We start from the raw sequence: 26,523 nt of genomic DNA, 5'->3' as shown, positions 1-26,523 counted from the left end.
AAGAGCTAACCCCTGTTTTTCTGAGTGTCCTGGTGAATTCTTATCCTGTCCCACAAATGAAAGTCATCGATGGTGAAACGACAAAACATTAATCATTTAAAGGTGGACAGTAAGTGGAAAGGGTTCTATATTTATTCCCAGAAAAGTCACAGACTTATTAAATAAAAATGTCCCCTTCTAAATCCTCCCGTGGGACACCAAAAAGCCATGAATTGAAAGATTTTGGAAGACCTTCTTAATCCTACTGGGACTCGTTTCTTCACACAGTCTCAAGATGATCGACAAAAAGTGGAATTTACTGGGTCAATGACACTCTTTCAGTGACCAAATTTAACTCCTCAAACCCTCTGAACATCACTCATGATCATTTTGAGAATACGCAAGACACAAAAACGAATGCCAGGAAAATCATACTGCGTTGACTGTTCATCGTGAAAAGTGCAGCAAAATTTTGTGTCCCTTCGCCATCTCACAAGAACACACTCTGATGAGGAACTTCGTGATAATTTTGGCATCATAAGTAACATCACAGTGCTGAGAATATTCACAGAAAGAGAGATGCACTCTATGCTAAGGGAAAAAAAGTAAAGTTCCCAGCTTGTATTTCTGCTGAGAAAGCAAAAATTGTCAAGAAGATCATTTAGACTTGAGTGTATAATTTGCTTCTTTTTTTTTTGCCTTTCTTCGGCGCATCTTTTGATGGATCTTGAAGGCGTTTCCTCAATTAAATTTAATCGATTGAACACTATCATTTATACTTCTATTTTTTGTCGATTTTCTATTAAGAACTTCTTGGGAATATAGTTATGAAAGAATTTTTGTGAAAGGAAATTTTATGGAATTTCAATAATACTCAATAGGGTCAAGGTTCCCTTTATTGACAAATTATGGTACTTATATTAGACAAAATACTCAAGTGTTGTATTTACAAATTACCATATTCGTAATTATAAATCTACTAGAGATTTTTTTAATATTACAAAAGTAAGCAGAAATATATGCATCAAAATTAAACACTTTGATATGTTAAAAGATCGCTTAGTATACTTCAACTTTACGAAACATTTAAAATTTGTCAAGCTAACATTAGGAGCGCTGTAATCGCATAAAACTGTTTTATAATACATAAACTATAATATCTCAGGAACCCAACCCAACTGACCCTATGAGATATTTTCATCAGGATATTTAACAAGGACAATGTAGCACTCGTATCCCACTTTTCGTATAATATGCCCCAGTTTTCATATTTTCGTTTTTAGTATGAAATTTCCCTTTTCTCAAAATTTAAACGCAATTCAATAAAATAATATGAACCAATTAGATATCCTCAAGGTAAGGAGTATTTTACAATTAAGAGATTACCTCCTCATCTTCTCGATTTTGAGATAAAAAATGTTTAACCTTTTGAGGATGATTGGGTCATCAATGACCCAAAAATAATATTTTTTCTAAAACCATTTAAAGTCAAGTTATTTTTTAAAGTCGGAAAATGATTATTTTTTCGAATATTAAAATGCCTTATTCTATCCTCGATATTGTGAAAATCGGATTAGGATTAAGGATATAGACACTTTCAAATAAAATATTTTAATTAAAGAATAAATCAGCTGTTAAAAGCTCAATTATAAGTGCTTAAAGATTCATCTTAAAAATAACTATAAAACCAAAATTTAAAAAATTCCTAATTTTCAGTTTTTATAGATTTAAGTGTTCCTCATGATTAGCTTAAACTTTAGAAAAAATTAAAGAAGTTTGACATTCACATTTAGATTTTTACTTGCAAAGTTTTTTACGTTTTAAGGCGTCTACACATTGGGAGCAATTTTCGTCAAAAATTGCTTTTTTAAAGGAAATTGTCTGCAATACTGTACGTAAAAACGTCATAATTCTGTCAAAAATGCAATTTTTGACGAAAATTGCTGTCAATGTGTAGAGGCCTTTAGCTTAAAGATTCACAAAATATGTATATCATTATAAAATTAATAAAAAATAAAGAACGATTTAAAGAGAAAAACTTTAAGATATTTCACAAGTTCAGCTCAAATCTAATTTTCATATTTTTTGTTTTTTTTTAGGATGTCACCTATCATAAAAATAATCGTTATCTATTCCTTTCTAGGTATACAGTTCTTTTTTAACCATTAACTTTCAAAATTAAATTGATAATCTTAGTGAAAGTTGTAAATAAACTAAGGGTTTGGCACAATTAATTATCTATGGCTAGCTTGACAAATTTAATTTAATTGTAAAAATCATAGAATTTCTTTCGAAATTTTAAAGTTAATTAAATATTTTTGTACACCTCAAGTAGATATCTGCAAACGTTTCGCTTTAAAGTCGATATGGTCCAGGACCCCAGCGAAAATCAAATCCTAACCGATTTCAATTCAGCTGAAAACATATGTATTTTCAGCTGAATTCTGCTATCCTTAAAATGACACATGCCATTAATTTGGTTAGAAATTTTTTGTTCGAGAACTGTTGGCCAGTCAGCATATTTTTGCTGATCGATTCAGCAAAAATATGCTGAAAACGCTGCTTTTTGAGCTAACTGTGCTCGCTGGGATAGTCATGTTCCTCAAATATGAACATTTGAGGGGTAATGGCTTTGACCAATATTTCCAAAAACGTAACCGAATTCATGTAAAGTGCACTAAATTAATAAAAATAAATTTAGAAAATATATCAATATGATTTATTGTTAAATAAATAGAATTTGATTGAGAAAATTAACATTTTACATAAAAATATTGAAGAAAAACTATAGAAAAATGGTTCTAATTCAGATTCCAGCAAAACTTTCTTCACATAACCTCAAATTTCACATTTTGAATGCAACCACCGTCACCGAACTTGACTGTAAGGGTCTCGACAGACCTGAGGATTAGCCGAGGGACAGCTTAGCGTAATTAAATTCGAAATATGTAATGATTAAACTAAATTTTCATAATTTTCCACAAGTCGTCTCTCGGCTTAAGTCGTAAGTGTGTCTAGTGCCGGCTTCAGACTGCGGAGGATTAGCCCAGTTCCCGAAGATCTCAAAAATCTAAATAACAAGCCATTTTATTGATTTTTCAAAATCTAATGGAATATTTGTCATTAATATCCAATCTTAAACAACAATTACCTAAAAAATCTTGCCTGATAAGGAATTAGAGGACTTAAGCCAGATGGCTAAGCCTTAGGTCAGAAGCCCGTATAGGGCATAAGTCCAAAAAACGTTGTAAATCCTCACATACATAGTTACTTATTTTTAAAGTCGTTGTAGTTAGGGTAAGTGTGCCAAATTTCGGCATAGTTGCATGCAAGCGTCAAAGTCTCAAGTTTGAAATGTAATATTTTAAATTCAAATTGATTTTTTTTATCCTTTTTTTAAGAGTGTTGCTTGGAACTTTGTAAAGAGTTTACCGTCTTTATTTACTATATAATCATTCTTAATATATTTTAAAATGAATAAAAATATATACATAGCTTTGGTGCCCTATTTCGGCCACCTTCATTCTCATAGTTCCTTGCCCTTCGGGAATTTTTCCAATATCTTTTTCACGTCATCTCGTTTGTCAAATCTACATTTTTTGTTATTCTTTTGCATTGTATAATCTCTAGAGTACGTAAAATCTAAAAGTTCATGGAAATTCGAGGAACAAAAAAAGGTGGCCGAAATTTCAAGCTGGCCGGTATTTGGCACACTTACCCTATAATATAAGATTTTTTTGCAAAAACTACTGTTTCTTTCCTAACAAAATCCAGCTTCAAAAAACTTTAACTCAGAATAGATCCCTTATTTTTTTACTTTTGAATTTAGACCGGTGTTCTCTTTCATTTTGGGCCTTTCCATATTATTCCCTCATTCGCAGGTAAAATCGCAGATAAATGAAAGACAAAATCGTGAAAAGAACTTTTGAAATTCTCAGAAAATCCTATCGACAAAAACATGCCTCTTTCTTCACGCCAAAAAAACAGCCTCAATAGAGCAAAAAATGACTATATAATTTGATGGCACGACCCCAGAATTGCAAAATTGTCTCAAATGTTGTTTCTCATTCTATTCAAATTCACTTCGATAACCTTCTCAATATCGCGAGGTTAATTGGAACAAAATATTTATCATATTGGATGGCATTTTTTTTACACTAACACTATATAAAAATTCACTGTGCGTGTGGAAAATATGAAGAAAATATGATTTTCTTTTGGTATAACAGATAGTAATAAAAAAGGTTGAAATGATTATTACCTGGTGCTATAAATCCAATAACTAAGCTGATGAGAAGGACGTATTTCCAAAATTCCATCATTTTTTCCAACTCTTTGGGTGACTTTTCCCTTTTTTTCTATTTTCCTAATCAGAAAACCACAAAATTGCACAGAAATCACGCGTGAGAAGGCACAATTCTTCAAACTGTGAGGAATGAACAGAAACTTAGCACGAAAAGTGATTGATTTTCACTTCACTGGGGGCTTTTTTCCTCAAATTACACAATTCCGTTAAGCCTCTGGGAGCAGTTTTTCCGCCGTTTTTTTTTATTTTATTAGAACTAATTTTGAACACACGCGGTTTTTCTTTTTTTGAGGTCCCAAGAAAAGGCGCGAAATTTCACAAAACCATCGTTAGAAACTTTCACCAACTTCTTAATTTTTCCTGCACTATTTTCAGAATAGAAGAAAAAAAAATTTAAGAAGAGAGTGGGAAAATGCCGGGAAAATGATCAGAGAGATCTTCACACAACGAAAGCCTTTCTTCAACTGCAGCATTAAAGTTTTCTGTACAAATCGGTCGGAGGCCCTCACGATTCTCTCTCTCAAATTCTCTCTCACGAGAGAGAATAAGAGAGCAGTCGCAGAGGAGAGAGGCGCTATAAAGACGGAATCACTCACGAATCGAAAAACACCGTCATATGACTCACTGCTCTCACACTCTCCCTTGGAGCTGAAAAGATGAATGAAAATCCACAGTTTGCAGCAAAAAATCACAATCTTCGACACCAACCAATAAAACGTAAATAAATAATAAGAAAAAAGTCATTCCAATGAAAATCCATTGAACCTTTTAATCATTTTGGCGCAATTAATCATCGATTGTTGGAATTTTGACAGGAAGTGCAATTGGTGCGAAAAACCATAAAATTTCCGTGTCTTTTATTCGAAAAACTCGCCCAAAAATGACCCACTCAATTGTTCTTCTGGCAAACCCGTCGAATTAATTGTTTCCATCATATACATAGACACGCATTATATACCTATATAATAAAAGCGTTTTTGTTCAGATTTCCAAAGTGAAAATTGCCCCATCATTTTTATATTATTGAAATAAGAGTTTTCAATTTCAAAAGGTGAAGAAATAAAGAAATTTAAATATGTTGAAATATTAAAAAATACAATGCGTTTCATACCTAAATTAAGGTGGTGCATTTTCGGTTTAAAGGTATGTTTCTTGGATGAAACATATCAAAAATTAAAAAAAATAGTGTAGATAGTAACAGTTTTTAATTAAAGTATATAAACTAATAGAGCTAATAAACGATAAGTATAGGATTAAATACGAGCACAGGTCATCGAAGATTTAAAGTCTATATCTTTCACCGGTTGGCCTTTAACCATGGGAAAAAAACAAGTCGAAAAAAAATCAAAGAGGGACAGTTTGAATTCATAAATTCGATATCTTCTAAATCTAAATTATATCAGACCGAATATTTTATCATACACGGAAAAAATCTTAAAATTGTTCATAAATGTTTGTGAATTCCTCCTGGGGACTTACAAAACGTCCACTAAAAAGTTTGTAAAAATTTGTAGTTTTCACAAACATTGTTCATAACTGATCACTTGACAAGCATTTTCTGTCCTTTTACAGACATTTATTCGTGAGTATTCTTAAACTCACAGAAAAATGCTGCTAAATTGTTATCATTTGTTCGCAAAGTTTTGCCAGAAAACAAAAATGTACAAACACATGTTTGCTAAAGAACAAACAATTCTCGTCTTGTGACCATATTATTACACACAGAAAAATGGAAAATTCTTAAACAGAAACACCCAGGAATTTAATTTCAAATCCCATCCAATGAATGCCAATGCCCTAATTCTAAATCCTTGATCATTTAGTTTTAGTTGCAATTTGCAAATCTGTAGACATTTTTCATTTCCCAGTTAATGCTGAACTTAAGTTCCCGATCTCTTAGCTTGAAAAAGCTAGGGATTCTAGCCCATTTATTCTAAACTTAAACGCCTCGGGGATTCACGTCCAATTTAAGTTCCCAGGATCTTATATATTCTTAAATTTAGAGTCAAATTTTTTCTGTGTGTATTATTGTTTGTGAACAAACTTTTACGAACATTTTAGTGGGTTCTACGATTTACGAATATTTTATAAGTCCCCAGTAGGAATTTACAAACATTTACGAACAATTTTACGAAATACTTTTTTCCGTGTAGATATTTTTTAGGAGTTTCTAGCAAAGGTTTGAGAAAAAAAATATAATGAAATTTTGAGACAAAAGGTAACTCATAGAGAAACCTTGTCAATTGTCTAAGTGAGAAACGTTTCGTAAAACTAGAAAAGTGCATCACGTGCATCACCGAATCCAAAAAATCCGAAAATTATATCACGAAACCACAAAAACTTAAAAACGACTGCATTCAGTAAGTATTTTGGTAAAAATTGTAAGTAAAAAACGAAAATTGGTAAGTACTGAAGTTTTATGGGCAAAGGGAAAATTGAGAATTCCCTTGAGAATACCAAATTTGCTAATGTACTTAACCAATTTGATTTTTATGAAGCAATTATGAACCGTCTCATAACCGATAACTATTTTTTGCGAAATCTAATTATATTACTCCTAGGCTATTTTGAGCGATGTTTTAAGTGTTTTATAAATCGGTTATGAACTGATTAACTCCGGTTGCCCAGTGCAGCAGTGGTGGAAAAAACTTTAAAGAAACCCTTCATCTCCTGAACACCACACTCTTTCTCATAAATTGAACTAATACCCAAAGAGCATTAACTGGTCATTGCAAGAAGCTCTTTGAAACTCCTAGTAACTGATATCAATGTGATTTTCAATTAATTTATTCGAATTTACCATATAAAACTCTTAAAATTTCTCATATGACATTGTCATACTGTTATAGAATTCCCCTACTAAAGAGATCTTTCGAAGAAACTTAGGTATAGTGTATCACGTAAAGATTCTGAGATAGTTTAAGATGAAGATCTTTAAGAAATTGGTAGAAATATTTTATGGAACTTATTTATTTATTCAAGTGGTAACTGACGTTATGTAGAATTTTAAAGATTCAGGGAGATCACCTCCTTCCGGGGGCGTCAGTAGTGTTTCTCTTTTCAGGGACACGAAAAACACAGGATTCTTTGCCAAAGCTTTCGACGCTGCAGTGCGCCTTCCTCAGTGGCTAAAAAGGAGGGTAATTTTTATTGGAGATTGTCATAAATACATTTCTTTGTTGGGTTTTTAAACTCACTCAAACTGTGATATTGTCTCTGAAAATTGTCTTTAAGAACATCTCCACTACTCCTAATGAGGGTACACTAAACATTTAAAGGAAAAATAATAAAATATATACATAATTATGTGCAAAATTTTTCTTAGTTATTTTAAATATTAATAAATCTACCAGGGAATTTTGGGATATCTCTGTGGGAGCACTTTTCTGGACATTGGTCAGAGGCCAACTGTTTTTTATATTTGAGTTGAAAGAGGTTTTTTTTTTTTTTTTTTTTTTTTTGAATGCATTGAGCTAGTTGTTGACCTTCTTCTTCTTCTTTTTAACCGTCCCCATGTTTCATCAGTTTCATGCAAGTTTCATGAAAGTTTCCTCAGCAAACCTGCATATGCATTATTTACTCCGGATATATCGGAGCGTTTGTTTACAGTGTTTGATAGGTTCTGTTTTATGTGAAGAGATTCCAGCATCATTCTCTTCCCATAACATCTATGGGTGTCCAATATTGCGGTGTCCTCAAACTTAAAGGGATGTCCTGTTTCATCTGCGTATTTATGTATGTATTTATGACAATCTCCAATAAAAATTACCCTCCTTTTTAGCCACTGAGGAAGGCGCACTGCAGCGTCGAAAGCTTTGGCAAAGAATCCTGTGTTTTTCGTGTCCCTGAAAAGAGAAACACTACTGACGCCCCCGGAAGGAGGTGATCTCCCTGAATCTTATTTATTTATTTATAAATTCATGACCCTGTACAATTTATGAGTTACAAATTGGGGCTGTATTCTTTTTTTATTATATCTCAAAAAAGAGCACACCCTAGTTAGAATGTTGGTGTCCAAGGATGATTTGTAGGCGAGGACTCTAAGCATATTTTCCTAAAGCAAATTAAACCCCTATCTCTTCATTTTCTCTATTTTTTTTTTAAATTATTAATTAATACATAGGACGATTTGTCTCCTTCACTTTCACAGCTGAAAATTTGTGAGGAAGTATTATATGATTAAATTTACCTTAACGAATTTTATAAATTTTTGGATTGATTTTACAAAATCTGAAGATTTAAATTTCTGAAAATAGTTTTTATAAATAAATTCTTGGTTTACGTATCCGTATGGTCGATATTAGACCCCTATTCTTAATTTTGACAATTTCGGATTGATTTTACAAGTTCTGTAAGAATGAATTTTAGATATTCTTTTGGTTGATCAAGTTTCGGACTTGAAGAGAATGCAAGTTACCGTATTTTCACATAACCTCCCTGCAAAGTTCAAGGAACTAAAATCGTATACATATCATAGAAGGTAGAATTTCAATTTCAATTGAGATATAGGATTATTTTGTTTTTCTTATTTTTTTAAGTTCTAAATAAGATCTGGAACTGAAACAAATTTCAGATGACTAATCTTGGTAATATAAATAAATAAATATTTTCTGGGAATATTTATACGAAATATCGACCAATGGCTTTGAGATGCGAAGATCTCCTGATGAAAAATTAAACAACTTGACCGAGAATAAGCAATGTTCAAGTTTAATATTCTCAAATAAGTCTTTTGAGTTGATCATCAAAGAGAACCAGCACAAATAAACACTTGCAGATTCTTGTCTAATTGCACAACTCCTGAAAAATGGAGAAAATCCACGATCATGAGTGAGATAGAGTGGGATAATTTCGCAATGTGACTGGTTCGCGCCTCGTGGGAGGTCACACTTAATGATTTTTTGTGGCTTGTCGCGGCAAATGCAAGTTTTCTCCAGTTTGCCGCATTTTAAAACACCATCTCACGATAAATTGTCCCACTGACTGGTGACTAAATGGCATTTTATAGCGTCTCAGAGTCTCCCGAAGCAACTGCAAGAGCTCCATCGGCTTAATCACAAAAAGCCGCGATCGCAAACTTTCAATAAAACCACAAGAGATAACTTATTAATACTCACGAAGATTGTACGTACATACATTGAAAGCGTAATTTCAAGGAAGTAAAAGATTCATTTATTACTAGACTTCAATGAATTAATTTTAATCTGTTAATAAAAAAAAGACAATATGACTTTGCCATGAATTCTGAGAAACTTCTTATCATAAAAAGTGAACATTCGAGATGTTGCACCTGGAATTTATCGCGATGTTTGTTTTTGTGCAGTGCGCTTTTCCGGTTAAGAAGAATGATCGATCAAGGTGAATCAGTTACATTGTGAGTAAGAAAAGCCACAAATGATCTCACTTAGATCTTTTATACTTAAGCTTAACCAATCCCGTAAATTCTTGGTAGAATATTTGTGAGCTTTGTGATTAATTTTGAATGTGTCAATAATATTCATGATCAAGAAATTTATTTTTAAAGTTGAGAAATGTACTATTTTTAAATATAAGGTTTGGTGATTATGCATCAATACAAAATTAAATTACTTGATGCTTTCCTAAGATATTTGTCCTTTAAGGAATTACAAAATAATAACAGGAATGTGTTTTTCTTAAATTTATCTTTGGGATTCGCAATTTTAGAAGACTTAAACCTTCTTACAGGTCAGATTTCTGGATATACATTATCCTGCTTTTTTTTTGATAAATAAAATTGTTACCCAAGAAGCACACTAGCTATCTTATAAAATAAAGACTTTGAAAAGTCTTTAATGAACCTTTAAAAGACTTGGGATCAGAATCTCGTGTTGATATTCATATAAGAAGCTCTTAAGCCCCTTAATACGGGCTTTAGATCTAAGGCTTAGCCATATGGCTTAACTGCTCTAATTTCTTATCAATCACGACTTTTCGGAAAAATTTAACTTAGGATTGGATTATTAAAGATAAATGACGTATTGGATTCTCAAAAATAAAATAAAATAAATAAATAAACGGGGCTAAATCTCTAGTTCTAATCTGAAGACCGCTCAAGAGTGTACCACTTTACTTTTAGTAGTCCCAGTAGCGGAAGCAAGAGCACTGTAAGCAGATTATAAGAATTTTGGTTCCATAAAGCCTCAGAGAATTTCATAAAACTAAGAAAAAATACTTCTTGGGCAGTCCTTGACTCTGCGAAATAAAAAGTCAAAATTCCAAAATGTTTTTATTGAACAAAATTTCACGTCCTAAAAAGGGGATTCATATCCATCAGGTATCCAAGACTGCATATTCTCGAAATGGACATAAAAGCATATGTCTTTACAACGCATAACATGCGTAGGAGGACATTGAAACATGATGGCTCAAAGTTAAAACTTGAAACCTTATATCTTACAGACTTATCAACCGAATTTAATCAATGAATACTCAATCGAAAGGTCTCGAAAAATCCTATAAAATGACGGTATAGGTAAGTTCACACGTCGATTGCAAAGGGCGCTCCAGGTCATTAAAATTTTCAAATATTAAGAAAAGTGTTAAGTTTCAAAACAATTCGACCTATTTTAATTGTCTTATCTATATGTCTGATACTCTTAATGTGTTATAGATAGAGATATGGCCTGATTGTATTCATCGATCATTCGAGGCGTTTTTACAAGGACTCGCGGCGAATATGGTCAGCTTTCGATAGTTTTTCATCTTATACCATTACCGATAAAACGCGCCTAGTCCCATTTGTGGTCGCCACATAGACCAACTCCCATACATTTTTGCCCAATGTCCTTTGGTAAGTAAATTGGTAAATTTAGTAAATAGCATGTAAATGTTCTCTTCTAACTCATGAATACAGTACACGGCTCCAGTAGTGTCAACGCGTTAAATTCTTATATTACTGAAATTTTTTAAGTTATTAGATCGTTGTACATACTAGTACACTCACTTAAAAGTGTCTCGGTTCTTACTTAACAAGAATAGTATAAAAGTTTGACATTTTTGTTCTGGATTTTTTCTATAAATATCAAGTTTTTTTTTTACTTTTTGGGGTTAATACTATTGGAGTCATACTATACTTACTCCATGAACTATAAACCATTATTTAACTAATTATTCGTCAAAAGAAATAATGCTAAAAAACCATTTCGGAGCTAAATGGTCAAACTAACTAGTTCAAGCACATCGCGAAGTTTCTGTTACTGTGTCATTCTTTTAAATAATCATTCATCATTATGTTCTGCTTTGAATATGAGTGATCTTTCCTAAGATTCCTTTTATTTTAATTATCATTTGCAGTAATGAATAAGTCGTCAATCTTTATGAGCGCAAAATGAGAAAATCACTGTAAATGTAAAGTGTCCAACAACTTGCTAGAAAATTTCAGAAAATTATCTTTCTAAGTACCATGCTCTGCCAAAAGACGACTTTCTTCCATTAAAATCTCATAAAATTTTCCCCAAAAGAGAAGTAATGTGGTATGTTGAGGAATTTCCCGCGGAAATCCCCGCCGAAATCTCTTCCTAAACCTCTGCATATCTTTAGCACTGTACACACAAAATCTCAAATGAGACGGAAAAGGCGAGACGCGATCACGAAATGTGCAAGATATTGTGAAACTTTGGCATCATCTTTCATGTTTTTGAATTAAACATCAAAACGTGAAGCAAATGAGATTTTCAACTGGTGACTTGCAATGGAAAGCAATAAAACACATTTTCTACTCTCCTTAATCTATTTCTGAAGAGTACATTATGAGCTCAATAAATTGAGAAAGTATTTTACTTCGTGCGTGATCATAAATTGGGCAATTGGAGCAAAACCCGGTTGTCTTCTTTTGCACCACATGTTCAACGTGGATAATGTTTAATTGTGTTATTTTGATTTTTTTTTGGGTTATACCAACTGGACTAAATGGGAAAATAATGGAGTGTAATCTTTAATTGACTTTTTCACACGATCCATGGAGTGATTTGATGATCAAAAGCGATCGCGTCTGGAATTTCTAATGCATTCTCTCTCCCCAAATTGTCTTGTCTTATACCAAATTCCTCAACGAACTCCTATTGTTGGATGAAGATGCGAAAACCTATGCTATTTGCATTGGGCAAATAAATTATTGCCTAAAATATAGAGTGAGGAAAGACATGCCACACCCGCACATAGCAAATCAAACAATAAAAATTCCTCTGACGAATTCTTTGCATTCAATTTGCGAAAAATTTATTCACAATCACTCCAAGAGAGGTGTTCACTTGCTTATGGAATTGCAATCTGACGCCACCGATGATGGAATTTACTGGGAGACCAATTGATCATGGAACGTGTTGTTGATTGAAAATTGAGATCAATTTCAGCACAACAAATTAATTGAGCATTTATTGATCTCACAACAATGTGACTAATAGCATTGTGACTGTGCTTAGTTATTCAAATTTCTTTACATTTTAACACTATCCGGCGTTCATCTTTATTTCTTATCACAAAATTTAAAATAATAAAAATTTCCTCATGTACAAATTTGCCACTGTAACAATTAAAATTAATGAATATATTTACAATAAACATCTTTCCATACTTTATGGTCACAATGGATATCGTGATCGAGACACACAGTCACAACACATAGCAACAGCACGTTCTTCCCAAACCCAGAGATCCACGGAGGCATCTTGTAGCGCTGCACACTCACCCTTCCGGCGTCGGAGAAGGCGAACGGTGAAGAATCGCGGCCGGCAGTCATAATGACCGTAATAGCACTGTGTCTGGGTGCACTCAACAGAGCGCAGATATCGCGGGAAAAAGTCTGGTCCGAGATCTTGCCATCGGATACGAGATTCGCAGGACCAACTAGGCCTATCTGATGCTCGTTTTGTTCGGTTTTCTTCCTGGGGACTGACATCACGACGATTCCGAACTGCTGATGGAACAAATTTGACAGGGTCCGTCATCCACGCAGGTTCATTACTAATCTAATTAGAATAAAATTGAAAAAATAAATGTAACATAGAATTCTTGTCTTCATTTTATTTATAAAATTGACAATCCTTAGGGGTGTGTGATCAGTGCTGTATTTTTCATGATTCTTAGGCTTTTCAGAAAATTTTAGTTTGAGAAAAATAGAATAAAGACCGTTAAATCTTGTTATTTTAAAAATTTTGAAGGCCTTCGAAGAGTTACTTAAACTCTTTCCGAACCATAATACGGTCTTCAAACATGATGTTTAGCCCGGTTTTCGAATGTCTCGAAATCCTGAATTAGCAAAATTAATGTTTTTATGAATATTTTTCCTTATCTTAAGTCAAAATTTCTCCCAAAAGATGCCTGATAAAAAATTAAAGCCGTACACAGTAAAAGAAATGTGTAAAATTTTACTACTATAATAGTGCAAAATCGACAATTTTAGTTGTTTAATTTAAAAATGTTTAAAATATGCACAACATTTTGGTAATTTATTGTCACGTGATTGAAAATTACCACTATTATAGTTGAAAAATTTTCAACAATGTTGTTTAATTTGAAAATGTGTAAAATTTTAACACTATAATAGTGTGAAATCGGATAAATTAATTATTTAATTGCGATCTCGGTAAAATTTCTCACTGTTATATAATCATAAAATTTTTTCAACAATGTTTCGTGATTTAAAACTGTTTAACAAATTCTAAAAATTACCAATATTATAGTATGATTATAGTTTTTCACATTACTATAGTGTGAAAAATACACAACTTTATGGTATTTTTTGTCACATGATCAAAAATTAACACTATTATAGTTTGATCATAATTTTTAACACTATTATAGTGTGAAGCCTTGTGTATTTCAACCAAATTTGTTGAATTTTTAATCAAAAGTTGTTGAGTTTTGAGACAAAAGTTGTTGAATTTTTAAACAAAATTTGTGTAAAAATTGTTGAATTTCCAATTAAGACTTATACTTCAGTCGAAATGCTTTTCATTGGGCTAAAGTCATATACAACATCAAATATTTATAAACATAATAAGTATATCGTGAAGAGCCGAGCATCAGATGTAATCATTTCGCATTAGGGGGGATCCCGAGTACAGAAAAACCAATAAAAATGTCTAAAAAGGCAAAAAAATAAAAAAAAAGCAAAAAAATAAAAAAAAGCAAAAAAATCAAAATCTTCGAAATGAAAAGAAAATTCAACAATAAACAGAATTCAACAATTTTTGAATTTATGCACATAAAAATTCAACAATTTTTAAATTCAACAATTCCAAATTCAAAATCTTGAAATTCAACAACTTTAAATTAAACAATTTTACAATTTTAAACTTTAGGTTTGAAGCCTGTAAAACATCCGTTTCAGGCTGGAAAGTTTAGCACTGGTTGTGAATGTCTCAAATTCTAAATAACAATCAATTTTAATAGTTTTTCAAAATCTAATAAATCGTTTACTCTTAATATTCAATCATAAGTCAAAATGTTCCCGAAAATTTTTTCTGATAGGTTATTAGAAAAACGGATAAGCCATATATCGCCTATACCGCACTTAGGTCTGAAGCCCTGTAGGGGGAGGCTTTGAACTTTCGCACACAAAAATGATGTTCAAGTTCAGTGATTTTTTCTGACTACCATGCAAACCGTATGGATTCTCCAACTATGCCAAAAAAATGTCTTACTTATAAGGTTCATAATCCCACCAAACAAAATCCCAGGAAATCCTTAGATTTTCCTCCAGAGGAAAATGAAAATTTAATGGCGATTTGTCCGATAGATGAATCAAGTTTCTATTATCGCACACGATTCACGCCATCATTGAACACCCCATTTTCACCGTAAATTTTGCACCGGACACTAAAAGTTGCACATCATTGTTTAAAGGGAACTCTAATCTACTTGATTAAACCATTTTTATAAGGAATAAAACATTTTAATATCACTTTTTTGGAACTTTTCTGAGAGATGTTTTATTGACATTAAAAACCATTTTTTTGCTTGATTCTACGAGAATTTCACTCCGGAAACGGTTAAATCTGATGAATACTTTCTTGAAAAGTCCAAATATCACCAAATTTACACGAATCAATAAGTTTTTAAAGCTAAAAATTGACTAAAACTCAGCAAGCGAGAAGACCACACAAGATTCCACCATTCCTCCACGGAGCCGGATATGCACAAAAACGTTTGAATGCGCATCATTGAAGATTTCTCTGTTCCTGCAGCTGCAGGAATCGGGATTTAGCACAGATATTGAGCTTCAGCAGGTGAACAAGCTAAAATTTTCACAAAACATCTTCTTACGGACAATTTCTTTTCTTTGTCATGCAAAACAACACAATAGTGAGGTTATGTCAAAGATTGTCAAAAAGCAGTTGTAAACTGTATGAGCTTATTGCAGATGTGATTCTTTCATTGCACATTCAGTTTGTGCAAGCTTGAAAAATATTTTTGTATCAAAGAAATCCAAAATTGCTTAATAATTACTCAACTGCAACCTATTTGAGTCAAATTACTTCTTGTTTATCAACTTTACGATTTTTAAGTTTTCCTTTTTAGTGGTGGATCAAATCGGTAGATTACAATAGATGTGAATATGAGGGATCGCATCTAAAATGAAGTTTCTTGGAAAATGTGAGAGAAGCCATGTCTTCTATGTGCGATCGATGAATCTGAGTCAAGTTTGTGAATTTTGTTCCACCCACAAAAAGTGCCTGTTGAGCCTAAAAGATTTTTACTTAAATCTGATTCCTAATAACCCTTCTACCCTCTGTGATAGTAGTTTTTCAGAAAAGTGATATTAATTCTGCACAATCGTATGAAATATTGCACAGCAAAATTACAGTTTTGGACCTGTTTTTAATTTTTGTTTCCTAAAACTAGGGGAAAAGGATTAGACTCCCAATTTTTTCAGGAAAGGTGTGATTTAAGACTAGCTACTAAAATATATAGCCATCAGTGAAAGTTATAAAGTAATACCGGAGAAATTCGAAGTGTCCGATGGTAGCGTATGTGCGAAACATCAAAGCCTCCCCCTATATATCCAGCAAACCCAATTTCATTCACCCTACTTTCTTGATCCTCAATAAGAAATTAATGGTGAGAAAAAAATTTTACCTATAGAAACTTAGTTATTATTCTTAAATAATTTTATTTGATTCGAAAAAAATGACAAAATAAAGTCTAACTAACTTTAGATTAAAATGCAATCTCTTATATCTTATTCACTTTCCAAAGAATTATAGAATAAAGTATAGGGGAGACTGGGGCAAAAAGTCACAAAACGGATATTTTATTTTTTTACAAGCTACTCCAACGCTTCAGAAATGTCTAATTAGCGCAGTTTTATAGGGAATTTAGCGCTCTACAACTTTGTGAAAGTCATTTTTCTCTATATTGTAAGGAAATACGTTTATCGAGCCGATTTCTAAAAGGTAATTTTGTGACCATTCTCAAAAATGCTGGGGCAAATAGTACCAGACATTGGGTATTATCATTTGATTCGCTTCATTACGGAGGCTTCCGTCAATTTGAAAAAATACCTAGAGGACATATTTTCATAGAAAATTTATTGATCTACATCTACACCTTTGTAAAACACCGCTTTCTCTGCGAGAAAAGTGAGAAAACGAGAAAAGCGTTTTTCAAGCTATTTTAGAAAAAACACACAAAAGACTGCAAATTGTTTGACCAATGCAAACAAAAAGCAGCGAGACATGGAAATGACGTATCTTTTCGCCGTGAGACATCACAAATTGCTTCGCTTTTTGTTACTTTTTGCTCTATAACTTTTGTTACTTTTTACCCCAAATTGCCATTAAAAATCTCTGAAGAAAAGAACTTTTGTGAAATTCTAAAATAGATAGCGGATTCGTATTCAAAAAATCCAAATTATTTTAGAAATATTCACCAGTGCATCAATTTTGGAAAATAAGTAGGTAATAATTTTTATCTTCTGCAAGGAAAATATTTCAAAAATAGGGCTAAAAATATCGATATTTTACGACATTGAAGAAGGTCTATGAAGGCTATCTATAGAAAAAATTTGAGCCACTATCTTTGTTACCTCGGAAGATATTGAATTTTGAATTTTTCGATTTGTGACTTTTTGCCCCAGTCTCCCCTACTTTACGGTAGAGAGAGTATATTCATCTTAAATTGAGAAAATAGTATTTCCTGCTAGATGTTAAGTTAAACTCGTACATAAACGGTATTTTTTTTCAACATAAAATTTAGATTTTTGAGAGATTTTTATACACGGAATTACCATTTTTGGCATATTTTACACCACGTCTTTTCTTGTAAAATATGTTTAGGTTAAGACAACAAAAAATTTCACCATTCAAGTACAAGTTTAACTTATCAGCTTATAAGAAATATTTATTTTTTTGACGTTAGGTTACTCTGAGAAATTTTGTCCACCACACAATAGGTTATTTTTAAAAACAGTCTCCAAAAATACGTTCCAACGGGCTGAACTTTTAAAATTTTGTAATGAAAATTCGAGAAAATGTTATTGAACTGTTGAAAAAAATGTAAAAAAATATGTTGTTTTTTTTAGGTAGTACAACCCACGTAACCCCTTAAACAAAGACAAACTTTTGCGACATTTTAAGAACAGCAACCGAATAATGTTATTGCGATGACACCCTGTTTTACTATCGACACTGTATGTGTGGTGTTCTCCCTGACTTTAAGCAATAAAATAAGTTATCATGATTTTACTTGATCATAAAATAAAGTATGATCGATTTTAATGTTCCCACACCAAAAACTCTGATTTTACACTTTTTTAAAATCCAACACTTACAAATAACTTTTCACATTTTCAGTCCTGTCTTTTGGGAATTTCTTAGGAATTATTTTCCTATTTCATTTCACTATTTTAATTTAACCTTGTGATTTTTTCCTGGAATACGCACTCACACTATCCTTCTGAGAGACCGTCGAAGGCCCTTTAGGATGTCTGAAGTCTTAGAAAAAGGTGTCTTACTCACCTCTAGAGTATAAGGATCTGTGACGTAAAAGGAGTCATATTTCTTTTGTGTATCCCTCTTAAAATCTATCTCAATATCTTCATCGATCTCAGACGGAGTATCCAGACGCATGTAGCGATAGTTGAAAGCTGGTCCTAAGATTTCCATCAGCACAAAGGTGGACACGTGGCCACAAGGTTTTTCGCGGGACTTTGCACTAACAAAACGCGCCTCGAGTACTCCCAGGAATAGAAGGAGTACCACCAATGTCCACACTGTTGGCATTCTCAACGTCAACTGCCAGCCAGAGTAAAAGCATTTCTCTGGGCTATCCTTCAGGTAAGTTGTAACCCAGGTAATAGGATTACCTTGTGTCCCTCTGGGACCAATTAAATTAGTAATCTGCATTTTTTAGTCAACACCTAAGACACGTTTTTGCTTACGAAATTGCGGAATTTGGACCATTTGCACTAGTAAGAATGTCAGCAATTGATATTAATAATATTATAATTATTATATTATAATTAATATTATAATTATTACCTAAAATATAGAGTGAGGAAAGACATGCCACACCCGCACATAGCAAATCAAACAATAAAAATTCCTCCGACGAATTCTTTGCATTCAATTTGCGAAAAATTTATTCACAATCACTCCAAGAGAGGTGTTCACTTGCTTATGGAATTGCAATCTGACGCCACCGATGATGGAATTTACTGGGAGACCAATTGATCATGGAACGTGTTGTTGATTGAAAATTGAGATCAATTTCAGCACAACAAATTAATTGAGCATTTATTGATCTCACAACAATGTGACTAATAGCATTGTGACTGTGCTTAGTTATTCAAATTTCTTTACATTTTAACACTATCCGGCGTTCATCTTTATTTCTTATCACAAAATTTAAAATAATAAAAATTTCCTCATGTACAAATTTGCCACTGTAACAATTAAAATTAATGAATATATTTACAATAAACATCTTTCCATACTTTATGGTCACAATGGATATCGTGATCGAGACACACAGTCACAACACATAGCAACAGCACGTTCTTCCCAAACCCAGAGATCCACGGAGGCATCTTGTAGCGCTGCACACTCACCCTTCCGGCGTCGGAGAAGGCGAACGGTGAAGAATCGCGGCCGGCAGTCATAATGACCGTAATAGCACTGTGTCTGGGTGCACTCAACAGAGCGCAGATATCGCGGGAAAAAGTCTGGTCCGAGATCTTGCCATCGGATACGAGATTCGCAGGACCAACTAGGCCTATCTGATGCTCGTTTTGTTCGGTTTTCTTCCTGGGGACTGACATCACGACGATTCCGAACTGCTGATGGAACAAATTTGACAGGGTCCGTCATCCACGCAGGTTCATTACTAATCTAATTAGAATAAAATTGAAAAAATAAATGTAACATAGAATTCTTGTCTTCATTTTATTTATAAAATTGACAATCCTTAGGGGTGTGTGATCAGTGCTGTATTTTTCATGATTCTTAGGCTTTTCAGAAAATTTTAGTTTGAGAAAAATAGAATAAAGACCGTTAAATCTTGTTATTTTAAAAATTTTGAAGGCCTTCGAAGAGTTACTTAAACTCTTTCCGAACCATAATACGGTCTTCAAACATGATGTTTAGCCCGGTTTTCGAATGTCTCGAAATCCTGAATTAGCAAAATTAATGTTTTTATGAATATTTTTCCTTATCTTAAGTCAAAATTTCTCCCAAAAGATGCCTGATAAAAAATTAAAGCCGTACACAGTAAAAGAAATGTGTAAAATTTTACTACTATAATAGTGCAAAATCGACAATTTTAGTTGTTTAATTTAAAAATGTTTAAAATATGCACAACATTTTGGTAATTTATTGTCACGTGATTGAAAATTACCACTATTATAGTTGAAAAATTTTCAACAATGTTGTTTAATTTGAAAATGTGTAAAATTTTAACACTATAATAGTGTGAAATCGGATAAATTAATTATTTAATTGCGATCTCGGTAAAATTTCTCACTGTTATATAATCATAAAATTTTTTCAACAATGTTTCGTGATTTAAAACTGTTTAACAAATTCTAAAAATTACCAATATTATAGTATGATTATAGTTTTTCACATTACTATAGTGTGAAAAATACACAACTTTATGGTATTTTTTGTCACATGATCAAAAATTAACACTATTATAGTTTGATCATAATTTTTAACACTATTATAGTGTGAAGCCTTGTGTATTTCAACCAAATTTGTTGAATTTTTAATCAAAAGTTGTTGAGTTTTGAGACAAAAGTTGTTGAATTTTTAAACAAAATTTGTGTAAAAATTGTTGAATTTCCAATTAAGACTTATACTTCAGTCGAAATGCTTTTCATTGGGCTAAAGTCATATACAACATCAAATATTTATAAACATAATAAGTATATCGTGAAGAGCCGAGCATCAGATGTAATCATTTCGCATTAGGGGGGATCCCGAGTACAGAAAAACCAATAAAAATGTCTAAAAAGGCAAAAAAATAAAAAAAAAAGCAAAAAAATAAAAAAAAGCAAAAAAATCAAAATCTTCGAAATGAAAAGAAAATTCAACAATAAACAGAATTCAACAATTTTTGAATTTATGCACATAAAAATTCAACAATTTTTAAATTCAACAATTCCAAATTCAAAATCTTGAAATTCAACAACTTTAAATTAAACAATTTTACAATTTTAAACTTTAGGTTTGAAGCCTGTAAAACATCCGTTTCAGGCTGGAAAGTTTAGCACTGGTTGTGAATGTCTCAAATTCTAAATAACAATCAATTTTAATAGTTTTTCAAAATCTAATAAATCGTTTACTCTTAATATTCAATCATAAGTCAAAATGTTCCCGAAAATTTTTTCTGATAGGTTATTAGAAAAACGGATAAGCCATATATCGCCTATACCGCACTTAGGTCTGAAGCCCTGTATATATCCAGCAAACCCAATTTCATTCACCCTACTTTCTTGATCCTCAATAAGAAATTAATGGTGAGAAAAAAATTTTACCTATAGAAACTTAGTTATTATTCTTAAATAATTTTATTTGATTCGAAAAAAATGACAAAATAAAGTCTAACTAACTTTAGATTAAAATGCAATCTCTTATATCTTATTCACTTTCCAAAGAATTATAGAATAAAGTATAGGGGAGACTGGGGCAAAAAGTCACAAAACGGATATTTTATTTTTTTACAAGCTACTCCAACGCTTCAGAAATGTCTAATTAGCGCAGTTTTATAGGGAATTTAGCGCTCTACAACTTTGTGAAAGTCATTTTTCTCTATATTGTAAGGAAATACGTTTATCGAGCCGATTTCTAAAAGGTAATTTTGTGACCATTCTCAAAAATGCTGGGGCAAATAGTACCAGACATTGGGTATTATCATTTGATTCGCTTCATTACGGAGGCTTCCGTCAATTTGAAAAAATACCTAGAGGACATATTTTCATAGAAAATTTATTGATCTACATCTACACCTTTGTAAAACACCGCTTTCTCTGCGAGAAAAGTGAGAAAACGAGAAAAGCGTTTTTCAAGCTATTTTAGAAAAAACACACAAAAGACTGCAAATTGTTTGACCAATGCAAACAAAAAGCAGCGAGACATGGAAATGACGTATCTTTTCGCCGTGAGACATCACAAATTGCTTCGCTTTTTGTTACTTTTTGCTCTATAACTTTTGTTACTTTTTACCCCAAATTGCCATTAAAAATCTCTGAAGAAAAGAACTTTTGTGAAATTCTAAAATAGATAGCGGATTCGTATTCAAAAAATCCAAATTATTTTAGAAATATTCACCAGTGCATCAATTTTGGAAAATAAGTAGGTAATAATTTTTATCTTCTGCAAGGAAAATATTTCAAAAATAGGGCTAAAAATATCGATATTTTACGACATTGAAGAAGGTCTATGAAGGCTATCTATAGAAAAAATTTGAGCCACTATCTTTGTTACCTCGGAAGATATTGAATTTTGAATTTTTCGATTTGTGACTTTTTGCCCCAGTCTCCCCTACTTTACGGTAGAGAGAGTATATTCATCTTAAATTGAGAAAATAGTATTTCCTGCTAGATGTTAAGTTAAACTCGTACATAAACGGTATTTTTTTTCAACATAAAATTTAGATTTTTGAGAGATTTTTATACACGGAATTACCATTTTTGGCATATTTTACACCACGTCTTTTCTTGTAAAATATGTTTAGGTTAAGACAACAAAAAATTTCACCATTCAAGTACAAGTTTAACTTATCAGCTTATAAGAAATATTTATTTTTTTGACGTTAGGTTACTCTGAGAAATTTTGTCCACCACACAATAGGTTATTTTTAAAAACAGTCTCCAAAAATACGTTCCAACGGGCTGAACTTTTAAAATTTTGTAATGAAAATTCGAGAAAATGTTATTGAACTGTTGAAAAAAATGTAAAAAAATATGTTGTTTTTTTTAGGTAGTACAACCCACGTAACCCCTTAAACAAAGACAAACTTTTGCGACATTTTAAGAACAGCAACCGAATAATGTTATTGCGATGACACCCTGTTTTACTATCGACACTGTATGTGTGGTGTTCTCCCTGACTTTAAGCAATAAAATAAGTTATCATGATTTTACTTGATCATAAAATAAAGTATGATCGATTTTAATGTTCCCACACCAAAAACTCTGATTTTACACTTTTTTAAAATCCAACACTTACAAATAACTTTTCACATTTTCAGTCCTGTCTTTTGGGAATTTCTTAGGAATTATTTTCCTATTTCATTTCACTATTTTAATTTAACCTTGTGATTTTTTCCTGGAATACGCACTCACACTATCCTTCTGAGAGACCGTCGAAGGCCCTTTAGGATGTCTGAAGTCTTAGAAAAAGGTGTCTTACTCACCTCTAGAGTATAAGGATCTGTGACGTAAAAGGAGTCATATTTCTTTTGTGTATCCCTCTTAAAATCTATCTCAATATCTTCATCGATCTCAGACGGAGTATCCAGACGCATGTAGCGATAGTTGAAAGCTGGTCCTAAGATTTCCATCAGCACAAAGGTGGACACGTGGCCACAAGGTTTTTCGCGGGACTTTGCACTAACAAAACGCGCCTCGAGTACTCCCAGGAATAGAAGGAGTACCACCAATGTCCACACTGTTGGCATTCTCAACGTCAACTGCCAGCCAGAGTAAAAGCATTTCTCTGGGCTATCCTTCAGGTAAGTTGTAACCCAGGTAATAGGATTACCTTGTGTCCCTCTGGGACCAATTAAATTAGTAATCTGCATTTTTTAGTCAACACCTAAGACACGTTTTTGCTTACGAAATTGCGGAATTTGGACCATTTGCACTAGTAAGAATGTCAGCAATTGATATTTTGATACAATTAAGATTAACGGGAAATATTAATGATTTTATGGGTGGTAATTTATTCCATAAAAGCCTCAATTTAATTTAAAATTTCAAAACTTTCAGCAAGATTAAATTATAATCTTATTAACTATATATTAACTTTGTTTTTATAAATTATTCTAAATTATAAAAATTACAAAAATCACTCTATTTTATTAATAGTTAACTTTTCAAATTCGCATTATGCTTTTGTGCAACTTTTCATCATTAGAAAATATTTCTAAATTTAAACTTTACTCTAATAAAAAGCCTTATGTTCATCCAATGCCACTAATCCCATTTTGAGTAATTAACTTTATGTTCCAATATTCAAAATTACCTTTCTCCTGAAACTTTTGACTTTTTGACTTTTTTTGTGTTATGTTCAGGTAATAAATGACCCTGAAATTACCATAAAAATTCTACTCACAATCCCCCAGAGAAACATCCTTGGACCGATATTCTTTATTGTTCTTCAAAATCGCAATACACAGTTAAAAATTCACCAGAGCCAAAAAAGAAGTATGTCACATGCTTTAAAAGTTCCTTAGTGCCAAAAAGTACGTGATATAGTGACGAATCGTGCTGGAGTGACAATATTTCATAAATTTTTAACTGTTACCATGATGTCATGTTGTGGAGCCGAAAATACATAAAATACAATAGGATCTTATTAAAAATTCAATGCAGAATTCATTGATTTGTTGTTTTTTTTTATTTTATTTACGCTTCAATTAGGAAGTGAATGAGTCAATATTTCGGTGGAAGAGTCAGTTGGGCAGGAATGGGCAACATTATTCAAAGATTTCTTAACATAAATGCGCTATTTACAGCCATTTCTGTGGCTCCATGGTGAAATAATTCAACTCTGGCAAGCATGTGTTGCCACCGAGTTATTTCTTTTCATTTAGAAGGGCTAATCATAAAGGGAATTAAAATTAGAAAGCTTATAGAACTATACTATCAAACAAAATTAAATATTTTGTATGTTTATATTCAAAATTTTAAATTTTGCACAAAGTCGAAAGTTAAGACGGCGTTAGACGCTTGGGCGATAGGAAAATCATTATATGGCTTCGGCACACCTTTTAGATCAGGAAAGTTTCATGAAGGCGGAATATCCATCCCTTTTTTCTCACACGCTTTTCATATGTCTATCTCATTCTTTCGCACTCTTCTTCTTCTTCTAAACATCACATCAAATTCAATTTAGCTCAATCGAATTTGTAGTGAAAGAATAAGAAAGACATGCAAAACGCATGAGAACGAAAGGGATGTGAATTTTGATTTCATGAAATTTTCCTCATTAACTGTAACCGGAGTCACTAAATTTGTTTTTGAATGATATAATTTAATATTGCTCCGCAATTAAACAAAATACTGCTCAATTTATTTTTATTGTTTATTAAAAATATAAAATAAATAAGTAACAAATTCAACAACTAGAACTTTTTTCTCAATTTTCACCTCTTTTTCTTACACTCCTGTTCAGTGGTCTAATTTCACATAAAAAATACAATAGGGGAGACTGGGGCAAAAAGTCACAAATTGAAAAATTCAAAATTCAATATCTTCCAAGGTAAAAAAGATAGAGGCTCAAATTTTTTTCTATAGATAGCCTCCATAGACTTTCTTCAATGTCGTAAGTTTCTTAGAATTCGAACAAGGAATTTAGAAAAGAATTTTTTAGCCCTATTTTTGAAATATTTTCCCTGCAGAAGACAACAATTATGACCTACTTATTTTCCAAAATTGATGCACTGGTGAATATTTTCTAAATAATTTGAATTTTTTGAATACGAATCCGCTATCTATTTTAGAATTTCACAAAAGTTCTTTTCTTCAGAGATTTTTAATGGCAATTTGGGGTAAAAAGTAACAAAAGGTATAGAGCAAAAAGTAACAAAAAAGCGAAGCAATTTCTGATGTCTCACAGCGAAAAGAAACGTCATTATCATATCTCGCCGATTGTTGTTTGCATTGGTTAAACGATTTGTAGTATTTTGTGTTTTTTTTTTTTTAAATAGCTTGAAAAGCGCTTTTCTCGTTTTCTCACTTTTCTCGCAGAGAAAACGGTGTTTTACAAAGGTGTGAAACTATGTTCAGGTTGAACATAGGTTGGACTATGTTCAGGTTCAGGTGAAACAGGTTCTATGAAAATATGTCCTCTAGGTATTTTTTCAAATTTACGGAAGCCTGTATTGAAGCGAATCAAGATATGATACAGTAAACTCTCGCTAATTCGGCTCTTTTAAGATCGGGCTACTTTATGATTCGGTCGGCAGTTAAATTCGAAAAAAATTCGTTGACATTTTTCAAGATCGATTATGGTTATCAAAATGAAGCAAATACACTCAGCTCTTCGTTATCCGGCACTTCGTTATCCGGGTGACAGCTGCCAAACACTGGCAGTTGATGTATTCAAAATTATTTTTACTAAACATGAAGTTTCTCCAGTGTGAATTAAAGTATCATTCTCATTGTATCGAAGTTTTTAATACATAATTGTGATACAAAATGAAACATAAGCACACCATGAAAAAAATTCTCTTGTTCTTTGTCAGACAGAAAATAAATTCACACAGCACAAAATAGAAAAACCGTTGATCATTCAAAAACCTAAATGTCATTTTGTCCCCCAGTCAGCCGGATAACGAAGAGTCGAGTGTATGCTCAAAGTTGTCATGATTTGTCTTAACTTTGATGTGATTTTGCATTATTAAGAGGTTTTCACGAAATTTATAATAGCTGAGGGCTATGAGCATATAAACTCAATATGAGTATGCAGATGAACAAAAAATCGTTGCATTTCAAACAATTTGCTGTCCCAATTTCTCTCTAATTCGGTTGACATTTCGGTCCCAAATGCCCG

At 32.3% G+C, this 26,523-nt stretch overlaps 3 protein-coding genes and 1 long non-coding RNA gene across 5 annotated transcripts in view; all 4 read right to left on the bottom strand.

Annotated features, from left to right (window-relative positions):
* The window catches only part of LOC129802792 (MAM domain-containing glycosylphosphatidylinositol anchor protein 1), a 114,098-nt gene extending 109,333 nt beyond the window's left edge, over positions 1 to 4,765 (bottom strand). Inside the window, exon 1 of one of the 2 annotated variants that reach the window (XM_055848887.1) lies at positions 4,241 to 4,765. In XM_055848887.1, coding sequence (XP_055704862.1) covers positions 4,241 to 4,301 — 61 coding nt within the window. In that variant the 5' untranslated portion in view covers positions 4,302 to 4,765. The remainder of the gene's footprint in view (positions 1 to 4,240) is intronic. The other variant, XM_055848886.1, reaches the window with a different exon arrangement.
* A 2,507-nt stretch (positions 4,766 to 7,272) lies between these two features.
* Positions 7,273 to 7,721, bottom strand: LOC129802791 (uncharacterized). Its single transcript, XR_008751817.1, has 3 exons — positions 7,636 to 7,721; positions 7,483 to 7,549; positions 7,273 to 7,413 (listed from the first exon to the last, which is right to left on the bottom strand). It is a non-coding gene; the product is annotated as an uncharacterized LOC129802791 (long non-coding RNA).
* A 4,930-nt stretch (positions 7,722 to 12,651) lies between these two features.
* LOC129802790 (protein trunk-like) lies at positions 12,652 to 18,733 on the bottom strand. Its single transcript, XM_055848885.1, has 2 exons — positions 18,265 to 18,733; positions 12,652 to 13,272 (listed from the first exon to the last, which is right to left on the bottom strand). The coding sequence occupies exons 1-2, from the start codon at positions 18,649 to 18,651 to the stop codon at positions 12,886 to 12,888; spliced, it is 774 nt and encodes a 257-aa protein (XP_055704860.1). The 5' UTR covers positions 18,652 to 18,733; the 3' UTR covers positions 12,652 to 12,885.
* A 281-nt stretch (positions 18,734 to 19,014) lies between these two features.
* Positions 19,015 to 23,665, bottom strand: LOC129802788 (protein trunk-like). Its single transcript, XM_055848882.1, has 2 exons — positions 23,162 to 23,665; positions 19,015 to 19,635 (listed from the first exon to the last, which is right to left on the bottom strand). Exons 1-2 carry the CDS (start codon positions 23,546 to 23,548, stop codon positions 19,249 to 19,251), a joined length of 774 nt encoding a protein of 257 aa, XP_055704857.1. The 5' UTR covers positions 23,549 to 23,665; the 3' UTR covers positions 19,015 to 19,248.
* Between the last annotated feature and the right edge of the window lie 2,858 nt (positions 23,666 to 26,523).

Source organism: Phlebotomus papatasi, chromosome 2, assembly GCF_024763615.1.
Source record: "Phlebotomus papatasi isolate M1 chromosome 2, Ppap_2.1, whole genome shotgun sequence".
Taxonomy (NCBI): domain Eukaryota; kingdom Metazoa; phylum Arthropoda; class Insecta; order Diptera; family Psychodidae; genus Phlebotomus; species Phlebotomus papatasi.
Note: the sequence above shows the minus strand (reverse complement) of the source record. Positions and strands in the feature narration are given on the sequence as shown.

Excerpts from the sequence above, each read along its gene's own strand:
- LOC129802790 (XM_055848885.1), bottom strand. The coding sequence starts at position 18,651 with ATGCAGATTACTAATTTAATTGGTCCCAGAGGGACACAAGGTAATCCT. Across the intron at positions 13,273-18,264 it reads CAGATCCTTATACTCTAGAG|ATTAGTAATGAACCTGCGTG; the intron begins GTGAGTAAGACA and ends TATTCTAATTAG.
- LOC129802788 (XM_055848882.1), bottom strand. The coding sequence starts at position 23,548 with ATGCAGATTACTAATTTAATTGGTCCCAGAGGGACACAAGGTAATCCT. Across the intron at positions 19,636-23,161 it reads CAGATCCTTATACTCTAGAG|ATTAGTAATGAACCTGCGTG; the intron begins GTGAGTAAGACA and ends TATTCTAATTAG.